At 42.0% G+C, this 19,418-nt stretch overlaps 1 protein-coding gene across 2 annotated transcripts in view; it reads left to right on the forward strand.

Annotated features, from left to right (window-relative positions):
- The window catches only part of LOC148343877 (ADP-ribosylation factor-like protein 15), an 89,118-nt gene that overhangs the window by 22,934 nt on the left and 46,766 nt on the right, over nucleotides 1-19,418 (forward strand). For both annotated transcript variants that reach the window (XM_088290927.1, XM_088290918.1), the window contains exons 2-3: nucleotides 11,358-11,502; nucleotides 12,528-12,587. In XM_088290927.1, the coding sequence (XP_088147053.1) occupies nucleotides 11,358-11,502; nucleotides 12,528-12,587 (205 nt within the window). The remainder of the gene's footprint in view (nucleotides 1-11,357; nucleotides 11,503-12,527; nucleotides 12,588-19,418) is intronic.

Consider the following 19,418-nt stretch of genomic DNA (forward strand, 5'->3'; position numbering starts at 1 on the left):
TGATACAAATCACATGCAAAGTTTCCCACAGAATTGAAAGACAAGACGAGGCAATGACATTGTGGTCAACCATCATGAACGCCATCAAGAAGCTTATCACTTGGGAACGGTCGCCAGTACGTCGGTTTATTGCAAAAGATGGACCATTTTGTCACTGTTTTTCATTGGATTGTTTTATCATGTTTTTCATAAATATACTTGGTGAATAGATGACTTTTTTTTACTCTATACGTATGTCACGCTACCACATATTCTGATCAATTTGGCTTCGTCGTATTGCTTCTTGTAAATCCATCATAACACATCATAGCTTTGTCAAAAGAAATGTATCTGATTGGATCCTGTCCGCTCGTCTCATGTTACACAAGGTTGAACTTGTTTCTGTGACACGATCTGATATACGGATTAGTTTCCTCTATTTTAGGAATCAAACAAGTGCCATATCCTGCAAGGATCTTTTTGTAATTGAAAAGGCTTTCCCAGTTTGTGGCTCCCACTCATTCAGCGGCATTCTCTCAGTATAAAAACAGATTTATTGTTCACTTGGTACTCATCAGGTCTTTTTTTTTTTGTCTTAGAGGGGCCTAGAAATAGTTGATGAGGCCGGCCCTTTCATATTTAATGACAATGTTCTCGAGTAGGAAACTTTCCCACACTTTAGTCAGTGAGAATGGGGGCCCAAAGATTTGTTTTTATCAAAATTTAGTTTGTCATCTCAAGATGCCATATGAACGTTTGCTATAACTGATGGAAAATGGGACAAGTACCCACCCCATCCACCCTTTTAATGTCTATGAACTGGGGCTCCCTGCACCCCCCTCGGTTTTTGCACACTGGTTTCTGGGCGTTCAAAAGGAGGCCCCTCCAGCTTTGATCCTCTATATGAGTATGGAAAAACATCTTTTTGCCCAACAGTTTGCCCACGAAACCAAAGTTTTTGCCGCCATATGCTAATGCAGCCTCGCTAATCACCCTTTCCAATTACAAGATTTATATACCATAATGGTGCCCCGTGGCTCCCCTTCATTCTGTGCCCCCTTTATCTACCCTCCGGATGTCCCACAGAGCAAAGGTGTCTTCTGTCTTTGAATGCAGCTGCCATGCCACCACCTCAGCCTCCTGCTTTCTTGTTCAGAAAGGAGGGGGGGGGGGCAGTATGAAAACAGTCCTTGGGTGGGCCCATTAATGCACCCCCACACCCCACTCATTGTCTACCTAATGTACTTTTGCAGAAACACAGTGGCTGCCAGGTAGGCTCCAAAAAGATAAATGTGTCTGGCGGGATGGCTGTAAGAAATGGTGGCCCCTTCGTCCCCTCAGTTTTCTTGATCTGCTGCGTGAGCTACATCTCCTCAATTCATTTTTACCATTTAAACCCCCTAAAGTGAATTTGAAGATTTGCTTCCAAAATACATTATATTCATACATTATACAGTATTTATTTGACGATAAATGTCTGAAAATGTGACAACTATGCATTATTGAGTTTTGATGCTGTCGCGTCGAATAGTTTTGGATTATTTGTGTAAGTGTAGCTATTCTATGCTGCAATTAACAAAACGGCTCGGTGTTATTTGAATTCCCTTTGAGTTGGCGACTCCATGGACGAGGATGTCCTCATTTCATCTCAGGGGCAAGGTGGTCACTAGTGCCTTTCTTTGCGGCATGGAAAGCCTTGTGATGACCCGGTGGTCGGGCTGAACGATTTATCGTTTTGAGACAGCAATCGGGATCTCAGCCAACTTGATTTCGAGATAGTCAAAGCTGCATTTTTTTTTTTAAAGGGCTCTTGTGCCCCACGCTCATGAAGCGGGTCACACCAACCAGTGCTGTACTGATGAAAAAAAAAAAGCGTTGCGCTGTCATCCGCAGTTGTAGAAGGAATTTATTTCGCCGCTGCTTGAATGCAGGACGCCAAGCTATGTTGCGCCACAGCAGCACGGACTTTATTTGTACTATATGCAAGTCTGTGCACAGCAGCAGCAACGGGCTGCGTGATGACAAATAAACAACCCCACTAACAAGTAGCATTTTCACAGAGGAAGTGAATGAGGAGGCGCTAAGCGTGCTAATTGCTAAAGTGAAACACAGAGTTGCGAAAGACCCCAAATAAGTGCATAGATGTACCGTCCACTTAACAGAAGTCAGGCTAGAACCGCAAAAATGTTGTATTTTAATCAATGCGTATCTCGACCTAAAATAAGATGGCATCTACATTAGTAATTTCGCAGATGCTCTCAGACTGGAACACGTAAACGGCTGACGTCATCATGACAAACACCTCGATGTCCAACGTATATTAAATATTTATATTCTCTTCAATAATATTTGCACCACAGAGTACTGAATTTTGTTATCTACACAATAATAGGTCTCAAAATTATATATTTTAATCAATTTAGCTGTGCTAAGTGACAATTATTTTATTTACATAGTCTGACTTTTTTTTGTACATGTACGGAATGTAAAACATTTTGGGGTTTAAAAAAATACAAATACAAAATAATACTTGACGGCAAGTATTTTTTAAAAAGTTGAGACAATTGCCCCCGATCACAAAACCTCCTTAGTGTTCTTGCATTATTACAGTAATAACTTATTTATTTTTTTAATGGTATAATCACGGCATTTATTTCTGTCATGTTTGTAAATGTCACCGTACAAATCGCAAATCAAATCGAAACTGCAATATCTGACAGAAAAATCGCAATACAAGTTTTTCCTAATATCGTTTCATTTCCATTCATTCCAATGAGGAAAGATGATTTGAGAGACGCAGGTTTCGAGTTACAAGCGAGGTCATGGAACAAATAATACTTGTCTCTCAAGGCACCTCTGTACTTTGCATTGAACTGTATCTGTATGAACCAAGTATGCCCCCCCCCCCAAATAAAATCACAATATAGTATGTCTTTAATGTCAGGCATTTAATGAAATCAAACTGTAGTTGGTCATTTGCTACTTGGTCACCAATTTTCAGTTACTTTCGTCTTAGAAAATGTACTTGGTTTCTTTTAACCTCTACATGCTGCTCTACATGTGATATTAAATTTTATGTTATTTTGGCCATATGTTGTGTGCAGGTAACCTGTTGCCTGAAGTGACGCTGAATAGACTGTCACCAAATGACACCAAATTCACAGTATTGTTTAGAGCAATATACATGTCAAAGCCTTTGCAGCGGCTATTGGGATGGTGTGCTTTGTACACTTGTTTGTGTGTGCATTGGTGCTTGTGTGTCGATGTGAACCATAACAGCAGACACTTACTGCCACATCCAGATGGTGTTGGAAAAAAACAGAGCTACGCTGTAGGACCCCTCAATAGGAGCGTCTAGACTGGTCCTTTAGCAGACAGATACAGCCTCCCATCAAATTAGCGTTTGTCAGATTTATGGTAATGGCCTGCAACAGTCTTCCTGTCAGTGACATCAAGATTTACAGCACCCTTCACCCCCCTACCACACACACACACACACACGCACGCGCACACCCCCGCACACTCACGCACACAATCCTCATCCTCATTTCACTTTCTTTTCACGCACCAATCTCTTTGCTTCAGAACAACTTTCATTTCATTCCGTAGTTGGAACGTTGCGCTTGTGCATGTGTGTGTATGTGTGTCCTTCAGGGAGGTTAGTGAGAGGGCTGAGAGTACCCCGGTCTCACAATCTTAAGTGGAGGCAAAAAAAAAAAGAGCCACACAGGGTGGCAGAAGCACACAAGCCCCCTTCTGCCTTCGTAACAATGGCTTGTGTCAAGGTTTCCGGTTAATCCTCTGTGATGAAGCTTGAGTGTTTTTTGGGGTGAAGGGTTGGGCTGGTAGGGAAGGGAGGGGGGTGTTGACGTGATGGTGTTGTGCAGCTTGTGGGGTGTAAGGGGGTGCTAGGTTGGTGGTGTCTCAGAAGGACAAGGTTCTCCATCCAGATACTTTATTGATGGTGCACAGAGCCCTAGTTAGCCGCGTGTATGTCGCTCGATATCCGACGTACGGGCCTGGTGGGAAAGACCCCCTGACAGACGTCTCGTCCATGCTCAGCCCAAATGTTTTTCCAAGACTACCGCTCTCCCTTTGATCGCCCCTCCCCCAAATAAGCAAACAAACAAACAAAAACACCCTATTGCCGTTCCATTTGGCAGTACAGTAGGCCTTGAGACGCAGATGACCTGACAGGAGTTTTTGAGCCTTCATCCAGCCGATGTTTTTGCTTTGACTTGCGACCGCAAACTTGAGATACGAGTAATGTTTGGTGGTGGCAAAAGTCAACTGAACTCACTTCACAATTAGCAGATGGCGAACTTTAAGAGGGTCTCCACAATATTAACAAAGTGACAAGTCTGTCAAAATGCTGGGTCTGGTTGGAATGGTTACTTCCGCCTGAGCACAATGCGTCAAGAATTAAAAAAAATCAAATATGATTATAGGGACTATGTATGATTGTCTTGCTAATGATCATCCACTTCGTTTTCCAAATCAGTGAAGTGAGCTTGAGCACTGCGTGGCTCGCAAATGTGTAATGTGCTGCGGAGGGAAGCCAGGGGGCGCTCGGACTTCACCGAAGCGCTTTGTGTGTGGCATGTGTGTGTGTGTGCTCCAGCTTGACTCCTTGTCCAGACACCTTAGCGTCAGGGCGGTAGTGTCGAAACTCTGAAATGAAGGCCAGACAGACAGAAGTGGGGTGAATGAATCGGGCAGCAGGGGTGATAGGAGGGAGAGAGAGAAAGAGAAGGGGAGAGCGAGAAAATGGCTTCAGTATAAGTGGAGGATGTGTCTGCAAAATGGTGACAAGAAACTCAGCTTTAAAACAGGGCGCTGGGGGTGGGGGGAGTGTACCCCGTGCACACGCAGGCATAATAGTTTGCGGGTTGTTTTGTCCACCCATCCAGGTGAGACACGGTCTGCTTCCCCAGACGGGATATTGAGCTGCTGCAGTCGGGGTCGTCTTATTATTGCTCTGTGTCTGTCATTTCAATCCACTCAGTCTTGGAAAGATCACCTTTTCAGCCATCCAAGTAAACACTGGACATATTCTACCTTCATTGCGTCGTTCCACACCACTGGATTCGCATTGTTCAGACGCAGAGTGTCTCATATCTCAAAGGTTCTCATCTCCTCGTGCGTGTGCGTGTGCATGTGTGTAAGTGAGTCCTTCCTTGTGGGCGTGTGTGTCTGTCTTTTTTGAACAGGGATCTATTTCTGATGCGAGGGGTAATGACTGGCACCTGTTTTAGTGTCCTTAGTTGGCCATCATTTTAAAAGCGTAGTAAATCTTGAATTTCATCACCAGGGCCTTCAGACAAGAGTGTTACCAATTGTGCTAATTTTCCCTCTTATCTTGAATTTATCTTTTTGCACACAGGTGTCTCGCGGCTATGGCTCGTAGCATCAGAGCGTGGACTTTAGGTTATGTTCATGCTCTTGGTTGACATGCCTCGGCAACTTTTTGGGGTGGTGCAGTTTGTTTGAATCGTGTGTGAAAGCTAGCATTGCTTGGTGTCCATCAAACAATCGGTGCGGTCCTGATTCGTTTGCAAACAAATGAGACCGTATCCCAACGAGCGGCGAAAGTTTGCCATTGTGTGCAAACGTAGCGAATGTCAGGCTTTGTTCAAGGTCGCAAAGACGTTCGTCAACCGTTTTAATGGCTGTGGACAGTTTTTATTGTCGCAAGGGAATTTTGAACATGTTAAAAATATTTTTCTGACAATTTTGAACATGTTCCAAATTTATTGGCGACAGGGAAAAAAAAACATTTGAGACCATTAGAACTGTTGTCGACCTTGAATGAACGCTGACGAAAACGACATTCACTACGTTCGCAAACACTTACAAACCTTTGCCGTTCAGTGGGACATGGGCTTAAACTGAAATGTAAATGCAACACTAAGCAAACACCAGTGTTAAAATGGCATTAAAAAAAATTAATGGGGAATCCACAAAAAATCCAAGTGAAATTCCATGCAAATTGCGTCATGAATAAATCAATCGGGAAACTAGACGTACAGGCACAATTGGTAAAAAAAGAATGTGAAAAAGAAACGGCAGGACGTAATACTACAACACAAGAAAACAGACTTCCGCAGAAGAAATAATCAAATAATGGACTGGGTATACGGGGAAAATCTTTCCATCAGAAACTCATGACTACAAAAGATGGATAAAGGAGGCCATCGAAATAAGACGACGTGCAGACAGGACCATCAACGGGGACGAAGGGAGCCGTATATGCTCCCGCACACCTGGGACACCATCCTTTAATGACGGCAGCGTGGATGGAGCCACATTGTATGCCTACAAGGACTACCAAAATAGGACAAAAAAAAATAAAGCTAATTTGACTATGTTGGACACCAACTCACTATGACATGTGGACCAACATCATGCGTAATTTACAGCAAAGAACAGCATCCAATTTCAAACAATAATGGGAGGGTAATCACCGTAGATCTTACCATTCTTCCAATGTCGATGGGTCTCGTCTCCACTTCGTGATCATTCGGGCACAACATTTTCAGCATTCTGAGCATCTGGCTTGGTCCAACATACATCGTGTCTCTTCCTCCAACTCTTTTCAAACACTTCCATCCCTTCAGATAAGTTTGAAATATCGCTTTCTGACTGGCTTTGTCCACTTTCACGTGGCGCCCCTCATTGTCACACTCCCGGGGTTTGTCGCTTGCCACGATCTCACGTCAGGAAAATTATGACTTTGTCGACTATACGACATGAAACAGTTTTTTCCCCCATGCTTTATTTTTTGTATGATGTTTAATTCCTTTACTTTGATTTCATTTGGCATTTTCTGAAATGACTTGTCACTCGGTCTTGAAAGAGTAGAACGAATGGAATTGGGTGAATTGGGCATTGTGTGGCAGGGACCGAAGCTCTGATGCATCATCAACTAAGCATGGGAAGCGTCCAGTTTGCCGCTTTATGTGTCTCGCATGTCTCTCTCCCCCCTTAATGAGAATGGCATGCAGCGCGCCCCAAGCACCCTCTTCCTTCCCTCACTGTACTGAATCCCACCGTGCAGCCCCCCCCCATCTAGCTTCAAAGCGGCAAATAACAACAACAACTGAAGGGGGGAGAAGTTGAATGAGGATGAATGAATGAACCTCCCCGCCCCTCATCCTTGCACAGCCCTCCACCTTCCCTGCCTCCAATTCTCCACTACTCTCCCTTCCATCCTCGACTGGCCGATCTGCTGCATGCCTCCACTTTCTCTCGCTGGCTTTGCCTGCCCGTGTTATGACTGTGTACGCGCTAATCTGTTAGCGCCACTCCTCTGTCAGGATGGACGCCCAAATAAAGGACTGTCATTTCTAAAGGTCAGAAGTGAGCCCTGCACACAAGTGTTGTCCCGACATGTCATCTGGAAATATTAAAAAAAAAAGAGAGAGAGCGTAGCGGCCAGTTCGTGTCTTATGTCTGCCCTTTTCGTGGAGATGATTCGCAGCCTCTTCCATCTGCTGCTATTCTCAAGATGGCAAAAATCTGAAAAATCTCATTGTGCACCCACAAACAAAAAATGGAAAGAATGTCAGTACACAGTAAATTACGTACCATCGCTTATTTTTTTTCCTGTTACGCTTCGTTGAACAAATACATTATTTTTAGTTCGTAAATAATTTTCAATGAAGTTAAATTGGATTATGTCCCATGGCATTTAAGTCTATCTTGTCGTTCAGCATGTATTTTTATGTGAGGTGATCAAAAATCCAAATTTACAAATCTCTGCCTGTTTTTCTGCCCAAATGTTTTCATTGCAGATTGTGGAGGGGAAAAAAAATATCAACCCAGCTCACACCCCAGGATAATCTGCCATGATAAATTGTAGCACCGGCCAGTAAACAGGCCTGTGTTCACTTTTATTATCGTTATGTGTAAAATGGGTTTTGCACTCATTATCTTTGTATTTGCATTTTTTTTTTTTGAGAAGTGAATTTTTCAACAGTTTACATGTTGAAGCACAACTCAAAGTTACTTCCATTGCAGGTTAATTTAAGTACCTGAAATGTTAAAAGTGAACAGTCATGCCTAATTAAAACAAATGTGGACTACAGTACATGTGCCCTTGTGACAACCCTGACACTCTGCAGTGATTTCACAAGGGAGAAGAAAACTACGCCATAGAAACTGAACGCTTGGTTGGGTGCCTCAATTTGGACTATGCTCTCATTCATGTCTCAGCCCAGCTTTATGTCCTTTGGTGTCCCAATGGTAGCCATGGAGTACGGGAGTGAAACATGAACCAGTCTGCTGGAGCAGTAGCGGCTTCCCTCTAACCTACATTTATTACCTCTAAAAATACAAAGGGGTTTTCTAAAAAGAGCCCGGCTCCTGTTATGTCCGACCACAGCAGGTGTATTTACAACATGGTGGTTTATGACTCACTGCAAGGATACTTTTCCCATTTTATTTTTCAACTCCAATTGATAACGGCTCAATCCAACGCCCTGAGCATTTTCCATCGCTCTACTGCCCAAACATCCATGGATCTGACCCGTTAGAAAAGTGAAGATCAACAGACGGTCATCTGCGGTCAGCCTCTCAGTACGTTTTGGGTTATCTGCCTTTTCGCCTGGTTTACAGAATGTTACTGATGAACAGCGTTCAAAGGCAGAAATGTACACCGAAGAATGTTTGGGTTATTTGAGAGAAAACAACATGTTGCCACCACTTTAAATACCAAGGTAGACGCTTTGTTCTCTCCAAACGTCAGTATTAAAAAAATAGGATACATTAACAATCATCTCACTGATTTGTAGAATGCCAATTTTTTACAGAGTTTTAGGACCTATGTGGCTTCGCACAGGCTTCTTCAGCAGAAAGCAAGGTCGTGCTCTAACGATTATACGCCACAATGTTCGCCTTGCATTTTCATGATTGAATTACTGTTATGAGGTATTAAACCTGAGTATGCAGTCTATACTGAATGTTTTTTTTTCCACGTATGAAGCGAAAAAGAAAAGCACTTTTTTTTCACGTCTCCTTTTACTGGCTGATGCTTGATGATGTCGCTTCTGTGCGACAAACATCAAGATTACTACAACTCCCAGATGACTGTTCAACTGTCTCCTCTTCCAGGAAAAAGCCGTGCTTTTAATATAGAAAAAAAAATGCTTTTAAAATCATCCCCCGAGGGTTTGGGTATTAAATTAATTGACAGACGAAAACAAAGCACATTTTCTCCGCAATCATAATTAGTATTAGTTAGTTCTATAAAAGTAAAATGTAGTCTCAGTTTTCGTTTTTATAACTTATTTTAGTTTTTATTTTATTTTGTTAATTTTAGTTTGTTATTTCATTAATTTTGGTTTCCTAAAACAAACGTGCTCCGCACTGTGGCTCAGATGCAGATAAAGTGTTTTGATAATAAGGTGGATGCAAAGAAAATATTGAGCAGCGAAAAAAGATCATCAAGAAGGATGAAAGTGGAGACATGGTTGATTGAGAATTGCGATAGAGCTTGTCCGAGCCAGGGTGAAGAGGTGGTAAAAGGTTTAACTGCACTTCTCAATCAATTTAGATTTTCAAATCGCTTGGTAATATGTGGAGGTAGTCGCAATGGGGCAGTCACTCTTGGCGTTTGAGTCTCTGGCTCAACAAACTCCGGCTCGCTGATCTTCGGGAGCCTTTCAGACCGGAGAGCGTCATCTCCTGAGTCTCTTCAAGTCAGTAAAGGCCATTGGATGTATTTATTTTTCTCCTGTGAGTCTTTTGACCGAGCTCCCCCTCGTCAATCTTGGCGCTGTCAAAGTGGGGCCAAAGGTGGGAGCTACTATTTCTCTTGCTCGCAGTGACCCGGTGTGCATCGGGATACCAGGGTCAAGCACCGGGTGCTTCTTTCGTAGCTCTTGGGGAATCTTCACTGTACATGTGCCTCCACTCAATACCCGTTTGGAACACTTTTATTACGTCATCAAATGGGTGAGCAAATATTTGTCACCCAAATCAACTGTTGCTCCACATTTCGCCCCTTTTGTCTGTCATTGCTGAGGATTGACAGCTGAGGGGAGATTTCACCCTCGGCAGACAGCTTTACATGTAACCTTGGGGCAAAGTAGCTGGGAGGTAATCGACGGGACCGAGGAGAGAATAGAGCGACCTCATCAAACCAACTTTTTACATGTGTTCCTCCTTCTGATGTGTGTACGTGTGTGTGTTTCTGATCTTCCCATTTCTCTGGAAGAGGAGAATGTTTCCTGTTTGAGCTGACCGGTGGGTTCACGAAGGAGTCGGGGGGGTCGGGTTGCTCAGTCAACGTCTGGTTCTGTTGAAGCAGATTCCCCACAACACAGCATTGAAAACTGACACTGTTGGTCACCGATGTCTGGAGCCCTCGCAAGACTCGAGGCATTGTGAGATGATCTGAAAAGAAACCAAGCGCTGGCTGGATGTCATCATATCAGAGACATTCAGATGATGATGATGATGCAGGTTCAAAGTGCTCGGTCCATCTCATAAGTGGTTTGATAGGAATTCTTCCCGTTTTATTAAGCCTTGTCTTCAATTTTAATTTTTTAAATGTTTTTTATAGTTGCTGAGATTTTTAATCACATGCCTGAGCAAACCTGGAGAATGTGCTCGCAGTTTGAGTTCATTTGCATTTTTGCCTTCCTGTCAACCTTTGATTGAACAGGATAACTCGTCAACTGACAAGAGCCGTAAGCTACCTTGGTTTTGATCTTCTCCCCCCTGAAATGTGATAGTAGATGGTTAGAGTCACGGTGTGTGTCTGCGCTACCTTGGCCAGACTAGTTCCTATCGTGCTAGTAAAAAAAAAAAATCTCTAGCTTTGGATATGGATCCTTGCACACAAGTTAAAAAAAATCTCATTCACGGTTCACACCGCATTTGCCCCTTAATGTTTCACAGCAGGCCTTCACTCCCAGGTCATGATTCATTGAGTGTCAGGTCTGCCTCTGGCTGACATAAGGCCACAATCAGACAGGCTATCAACACACACTCACACACTGAAGACACAAATAATTTGCACCACCCATGCAACAATGCTCTTAACTCTTCCAATATGACATAATGACATTAAAATTAAACAAATTAATGTTGTGGTTTTGTTCTTTGTCATTTCCCATTCCACTTTCAAGATGTTGCTGTTACTCGGGTGGTTAAATTGTTTGGCTCTGATTAGATCAGCTGCCACTCCAAAAGTCTTTCATAGCGTTAACACGTTTTTCCTGCTCCTTCATATGAAGACAGCTGGGAGGCCCATGAGAGTCTTCCTTCAGAGCTCTTGTGACTCCAAATGCAGAAACCTAATCACTATCCCAGTCTCGCTGCAGAATTTGATCCCTCCTCCAGTCGATCCATGGTCGTGTTTGTTTTCGTTTCAGTGTTTCCGGGCACTGTGCTGTAAAGGACCGCCACCGCCAAGACCGGAGTATGATGTGGTGTGCATTGGCCTGACAGGTGCTGGAAAGACCAGCCTGTTGTCACGCCTCTGCAGTGAAGGCGCAGACGGAATCGTTCCCACCACAGGTATTTGGACCACTGTCCCTCGAAGTTTAAATATGTCACCTTTGCCTTCCAATAATTATTTTTCAAGCCTTGAACTGCTCTAGCCCCTCTCTTATACTCTATGCTGTCCTTCAAATTTGAACCAAGCCACTTATTCCAGCTATCCCCTGCAAAGTGGGGGGCATTCCGTCATTTGTTTGTCTAGTAGTCATGCCAAAAACGTTGCAACCCACCGGCCGATACGCAGATTCCACCTTCCAGTCTAGTGGGAGGTGGGGGTGTTAAGTATGCCGGAAGAGGAGGCTTTGTGGTGAGCGCACGAGTCTCCTGGTAGTCAGCGCTCCACTCTCCATACAGCCCCTCAAGGTCGCTGACATTTCTCTTCCCTCCTCTGGCTTTGTTGGCAATCAGCATTGAAGCTGTTTCAGAAATCCCAGCCTAGATTTAGTCACTCTGTATCTTCATTGGGAGAAATGAGCTGCCTATGGCCACCAAGTCGTTTGGAATGGCGTTGTTCAAAGGAAGAGAAATCTGCCTGCACCTGCTATAGATAAGAAAATGTGGCTTTGTTTAGTCAGCAGAAAATTATTTTGGTAAGGTTCTCTGAAATTACATTGAGCTGTCAGCACCATGTCCATCTGCCAAAATCTAGTGGGAAGAATCGTCAGCGATGCGCCTGCCATTTCCCACACACGTCTGCCTTCATAGTTTTTCACTGTTGTAATGCTCTTAAAACGACATCATAATCAAATCAAATGTGTTTGTCTCCACAAATAGAAGGCAATAGAATGCTGCTTTTGTGAACTGTGCACTACATGATGTTTAGCGCTTACTCAGACCCCCACCCCGTCTTGGACCACACAAAATGTTGTTGTTATGTCATACAAATATGTTTTCAATCTGTGTATTGACCCGCCAGCACAAATACTTACTGAATGAGGGAGAAAAATGGCACAGTCACTCACTCTGGAATTAGTATGGCAATATTTAGGAATGATAGCACCATCTTTGATTGTCATTCCAATGACGTTTGTGTTTTTTCTCAGGTTTTAGCATCAAAGCAGTGCCATTTCCTAATGCCATCTTGAATGTAAAAGAACTTGGAGGTAAGACAAATTGACACTTCAATTTCTGTTTAATGCTGCGTTTATAAGGTGACTCAGACAAATGTCTTAAACCTCAACTATTACCACAAACTGAGGAAAATAGTGTAGTGGGAAAGATTAACCGAAAGAAACGAGACTTTCATTGTTCTTTTTAGATTTTTTTTTAAGTTTCAATATTAACTTCAATGTTGATAATTAGATGTTTGATGACGACCAATTGTTCCATGTTTTATAATTTAGTGGCCATCCCTCTTACAGATGCTGTGCCTCAATTAGTCTTTTAGTAAATCATGAAAATTAAGACACATTCCTCCCTCCAATATACTCCTTCCGTATCCCCTTGCAGTGTTAAAAATTTTTATATTTGATATCATGTTTATATTGTTTTACATTATTTTTATGTTATGCGCCTTTTTACGATGATTTGTATTTTTGTTTGTTTTAAACTCCACTTACACTTGGCATGCGCTAGAGTGATACACTGCAAAGTGCAAACTTTGCTTTCAGCTTATTAAAAGAAAATGTGTTTCTAAAAATAAAGGTCTTCCTCTGAGTAAATTGCAAAATGTGGTATTGTTCTATATTATTGATATTTCATACACCCACCATGTTTTTTTTTTTAGATTGTAGTTATTAGAATTTTGCCATCCCTGTGTTTTTGTTTCAATCATTCTTAATCAAAAATGCATTATCTTCAAATCTTCATGATATTTTCTAAGCGAGCAAAGGGGGAAATGTGTGTTTTCTTTTTTGTCCCCCTTGTGATAGCGTCACACACAGTTTTGCACACATGCTGACATTTGCGTACAGACGTCAGACTTGTTGATGTTTTTCCTTCGTGTGGCTCTGTACAATCTAAACGGTGCGATTCCTGGAAGTATGCAGCACTCGAGGAAGCTGTTTAACAAGCGCAGATGCACAACCTTGAAGTGGAGTAACGTAAACACACTGAAAAGCAACGGGAGTACCTCCCCTTACCTTAAAGGGAGCCTGAGGCCAAGGGCGCATAGGTGCTCCTGCAACAAGATGTATTGTTGTGTTGAATCTTGTTCTGATTAATATTGTCTTCCGCACACTCTGCACGTGACAGGTGCCGTGTGTACTTTGAAGGCTCACACAACATAGCCTCCTGAGAAGATAAAACAAACATACAAAGAGGCACTGGGGGACCACCAACGTGAGCGCTACCAAATTTGGACAACATATTAGAAGGGGGTTCGAACCATGGTTTTCTGGTTTGGGTCAAAGCTGTTCTGCTGGGACATTATTGTGGTTGAAAATAACAGTTGTCTCACGGATGACGCTTTTGATTTAAAGGAATTAGCGCATATGCTGGAATCAAATTACTCTGAGCAACCTCTGACCTTTGTTTTTCTGTACTAAATACAGTGGAAGTTCCAGTGGGCCACATTTTGTTCATTGACAGTGGTTGACACTGACGTTGTTCTATTGTTGCCTTTATAAATGCAAACAGCCTGTGTTTTAGAAACCTTTGAATAATCCTCCTTTGACATAAAGAAACATTAACCACTGTATAATAAGTAAAATAAAGTAAAACAGCTCAATGACTCTTCATGAAGATGAAACAGGATGGTGTTTGCTGTGGTCGAGTATCAAGTGCATTTAAGTGAGCGGCTGCTTGATAAAATGTCTGTCCACCATATTTTTGGGACTATAAATCACTCTTGGGGGTTAGACCAAGTCCAGATCCGAAAGCAAGAAACTAAGATCAGTGGCGCTTGGACTCATGCCTGGGGTCCCCATTCCCTAGTCGCGGGTATGTTTTGGAAATATTGCCCAAGTGCGTATTGCTTCACTCCGACTGTTCGGAAACTCAAAGCGTTGTTCAAATGGGCCGTGTGGTTATTCAGAGTGCCCCAAAAAGGAGTGCCGGAGCCCAGTGCGTCAGGCAGTACGGATGGAAACAGTTGCTACATGAGCTGCCGATTGCTTGATAACAGAAGGAGAGAAGGAGAGAGCATGCTCTGCCTCTCTGAAAACACGCACACACTCCCGGAGAGATGATAGGGCGTCAGAGTGCATTTCCGAACACACCCTGTAGTGACGGTAGCGAACGAGTTCCAATTGGACGAACCTTCCACTTCTAACTATGCAGTATGTTTTCTTTTCAGTTAAAAATGTCTTTCCTTAACTAGAATCCCATGTTGCATTATAGCCAAAGTAGAATTCTGATCGGTTATTGCGTTTTTTTGCTGTTGTAAATCCTTTTTGTGGCATAAGGAAGCCGCATGCTAAACTAAGGAAGGATGCGCTTGGCAAACTGAGCGCTGGCCATCTTTACCCACCCCTGGTCGAGACCTGTTGCCTAATTTTCAACTTCTCTCTCTTGTTGTATGATTACACAGGTCAACAGCAAATTTTAATCCAAGTTGGTGTTACGTGTGCCTGAACTTATTTTCAAAGCTGATTTTAACAATGTCTCCTTTTTTTTCGAGCACATCAGGTTCCTGAGAGATTATCATGCCGCAATGAGGATTTACCGCCATGTATTGTCATTTTTAGCTATAATGTTTCAGAAAAAAAAAATACACATTGCTGAACCTAACCCTTAATTCATAAATATTACTAAAAATATTACTGTTACATATTTTATTATTTTTATTATGATTATGATAACCGAATGGAAAAAGAAAAAAATAGGGCAAATTTGGAATCAGCACAAAAAAAAAATCTGAAATTGTTACTGGCATCTTTGATTAAAAAATGTGTTGACCAGTGTTATCATCACATTACACTATCTAGTTAAAAAAAAAAAAGTTTTTTAACATACATCTCCCAAATCTTCGTGGAGGTTCAGCTCACTAAACGTGGTGTTTCCCTTGAGATTTTATGGTTCCGTCCTTTGAACTGCGCCACACAGGGTGGAAAGGTATGATGTTTTGACACCTCCACTGACAGCTTTCTATTCAGGGAATGGGGTCGAGGTTGCCGGTTAAGGTGAAACGTTGACATACTTCCCGTATGTTTGGTCGAGTGAAGTCTTTCTCCGCCTGTTCCAAATGTACATGACGTAAGTCTGGCGTCTGGGGAACTTATAACCTTGCGTGTTGTTCCATTTGTCAGTGTTCGTAATGAGTCTTTCCGATGGTTGCCTGATTAACGACCCCTTGTAACTTGCTCAACACTTTGCCTTTTTTTTTTATCTTCGGCTCTCTCCCAGTGGTTTTAAAACAAGCAAAGATGCATGTGTTAGCTTTGTGATATTTTGCATTACTTTGCGATGATGCGGAAAAACGATACAAGATGTGAGATGCAAGCGTCAGTATTTCTAAGTCTAAAAACACGCTTTACACGCTACATTTGTGGCTTGTCCTGCTCACCCAGCCTTGACTAAGGCCACGGGCCGAGAGAGGGGTCTGTTCAAACGCATGAAGCACTTTCTATGTATTTCCTTCCTGTTTTTTTGCAACGGAAGGCTCCCTTGGATGCCTATAACGTAGAAACAACTATGCATCAAGTCTTGCATATACAGTCTTTTAAGTGCAAGAGGTTCAAAAGTCCATCAGAGACGCAGCTGCTGAATTAATTATTTGCCTGCGGATGAATGTGGGAATGAAGAGAAACTAAAGACTCCGGCTCATCAACTAAAGGCAACATCTTTATGGGAGACTAAAGGCAAATATTGATAATAGGTTTGAATTGAACAAATACATTTAATTTGCTCTAGAACGGTGGTCTGGAAAATTTTTACACTAAATTCCACTTCAATAATTCTTTGTTCTCCATGTAACACCATATTTGCCAACATCAAAACACAGGTAGAAAATATCCCTTAGTGTTCATCAAAAAATGAGGCAGGTTTTAGTCCTAAAAATTAGTGATAGACCGATTATCGGGGCCGATATTTGTTATTTTGCCGTTTGCCAACATCAAGGGCAATAAATCAAAAGCTGTTTTATTTTGGCTCGCTGCTGCTCTCTCTCTTTCTGCTGTGCCCATGCCTCTGCCTGCAGAAGCTGTTTGGCTCGCCCACAGCACCATTCGATTGGATCCTTGTGCAGTGTGTAGCGGCCAATCGGCAGTAACCTGCCTGTTTGCTTTTTCAGTTTGAGTCACACACACACTACGGGGGCATTCCCGCAAGCAGAGGAAGGTAATGCAACAGACTTTGCCAACATTTTAATAAATGTCAGTCTACTACAACTCACAACCCCTTGTAACATTACTATGAGCTCTTTTATGTCTTCTAAACACAAGGGAGCAGTTCAGCTCACCGCAGTAGGTTGCCTTGCCTTGAGGCTAAATCTAATCCCTCCGCCATTGTAACATTGCAGAGGTAATTGAACGACATGGCTCTGGAGAAAAGTAAAGTTGACGATAATAGGAGCTCCCTGCACTTTTTCATAGACTTTTAAAGCAAAGGTATCTATTTTACATGTTGAAAATATCTAAAGTTATTTAATAAACATGTGCTTGAAAGCTTTTAAACTAAGTCAAGTTTTGGAATTTTAAGTTAGCAAAATATTTACACCATTTATCCCTTCTTTCTACAAATAAGTTTCAGCTTCAAATATTGGTTACTGGCCTCCATGACATCAGCCCTGAAAAACGCATGTCGGTCTATCCCTATTAAAATTTATATTTAATATTATTGTGCACCACTGTAACATTATGTACAGTTTTAATAGTAACCCTGTGCTTCAATATACTGTAAATGGTTTGGATTGGACAGAATGTGCCCATCTCATGTAATAAACGGACTATCGTCCTTCGCTGGGTAAATGAGGAAACGCTTTAAATGAAAATGCAGACAAGTGCAGTGTTTGGACTTCATTAACGGTAGACAATGTGTTCAAATCAGCAAGCAAAGCCAACCATGGGTTGGCCCAAAATAAAGGAGCCACTGGCAACAAAGAGAGTGAGAAATGCTGGCTTGCAACGGGCATGGAAAGAGCACCCACAAGTATTACTGGCATCATACATCAGGGTTCCCCGCTCATAAGCTGCTTTGGCCCTCTGGTTTAAAGGACAGCTTGAGCTTATGACAAATCCAGGACTGTGAACTCAAATGCAGAGAGAGTTACACACCGGGCTTAGCAGCAATACATACGTTACAGGTGAACGTCTGACTTCATGATCAAAAACTGGAACTTGGTCAAAGTCGAAGACATGAAAAAAGATGGAGTTTAACCCAAATGTTCAGGAACTGTATAATCCGGTTTCATTGGTTTATAAACTTCACATAGTAACTAACACATACATGAAAATGGCGGCTAATGCAAAATACACTGCCAGTCAGAAATGTGGTTTCATGGTTTCTTATTCTGTAGCACGTCAATGTCCATACTTTTGACTTGCAATTTAGGAACATAACACAAATATACTTTCAGAATGATTTATGCAAATATATTGGACAGAAGTTATGTTTAAGTTGTTGGTTTTTAAAATGTTTTATGTATAAAAAATGTACCAAATATAATATCTTAAAAACAGCAACGGTTCTGAAACATTAAAAGTAAATGTACTTAAAAGTTCAAGATGATGATGATTCTTTTTGGTACCACAGCGGGAGCCCGCATACCATAGTTTGAGGATCATGGGTCAAGCATGATAACTCGTGTTCTTCTGACGCTAGTCTTCATGTCTTACCAATGTTTGGACAATAGGAAGCACCTTCAGTGGATTCCGTGAACAGGATGATGTTGAAGAAATGTAATTATCCAAATGATATGTTTGCTGTGCATACTGTTTATTAAATCACATTATTCACAAAACTACTCCCAATTCCGATTACTCAATTAATTGATGGACTAGTTGATTCGATAATCGATTCTAAAAAGTTTGTTTATGACAGCCCAACTAATCTGATGTCGTGATAACGTTGAACGGAAACCATCCAAATAAATTATCTGTGATGTGATAGTCATTAAATTCAGTGATCCAGACATTTTTTACCAAAATATATGCCCAAAAGTGAGCATTACAGCGGGGAGACTTGAGTCGCATTTTGTTTTGAGGTCGCTCTGATAACTGCAGTAAAACTAAACCAAGTGTGACCAAATGTTTTTCTGTTGACCGTTGGGGTACGATGTCCGTTACGAACGTGACAAATATTTGTCACTCAGCCACTGTCATGTACATGGCGGCGAGGATGCATTTTGTGGATATAAGTGTGTGTTTTTGTGTGTGTGTGTGTGTGTGTGCAAGCTGGACTAGGATATGACGTCAAGTCTAGACAGACCATTTCACAGTCTGCTTTGATGCCACACTATGACAGCTGATGAAGAGGTGGTCCAAATAATCCACACTCATCACTGTTGTTCTTTAGTGTCGTGCCTGTCATAACTGGAAGTGCAGTGGCATATTTACCATATGCACATGCTGGAAACATATTTTTATACGTCTATGTACACAGCAGGAGTCATTTGGCTGCAATTGATTGGAAATGCCACAAAGGACGATTTACTAATTTGATACGCCACCTGAAAAACGGACGTGCGGATGTGTAAAAGTACGTGATTGGCATATGTCGATCGATGCACTTAATTTTCAATCACAAAAAAACAATCACCCGCAGCTCGTTGCAGCCTGCAGCCAACTAGAGACCAGCCTTTGTGTAAATCTGCGTCCCCTTCCCCTTTCCTTAACACGAGATCAGGATTGGAACCGATCTCACTGATGGATGATCGGAATCAGCTGCATGATATTCTAATCGGAACACCCCTAGTTCCTTCAAAACAAAAATGCTCGAGTGACAAAAAACATATGTTGCATGAAAACTACTTTTACAAATTTTCCACAGAATTATTCAAGTTTACTTTGCAGCTCTGGTTAAGGTAAAATAGATCAAGAACAAACTGCAGATGAAAA

This window comes from Idiotropiscis lumnitzeri, chromosome 1, assembly GCF_059441095.1.
Source record: "Idiotropiscis lumnitzeri isolate Australia: NSW breed Sydney's pygmy pipehorse chromosome 1, RoL_Ilum_1.0, whole genome shotgun sequence".
Lineage (NCBI taxonomy): Eukaryota > Metazoa > Chordata > Actinopteri > Syngnathiformes > Syngnathidae > Idiotropiscis > Idiotropiscis lumnitzeri.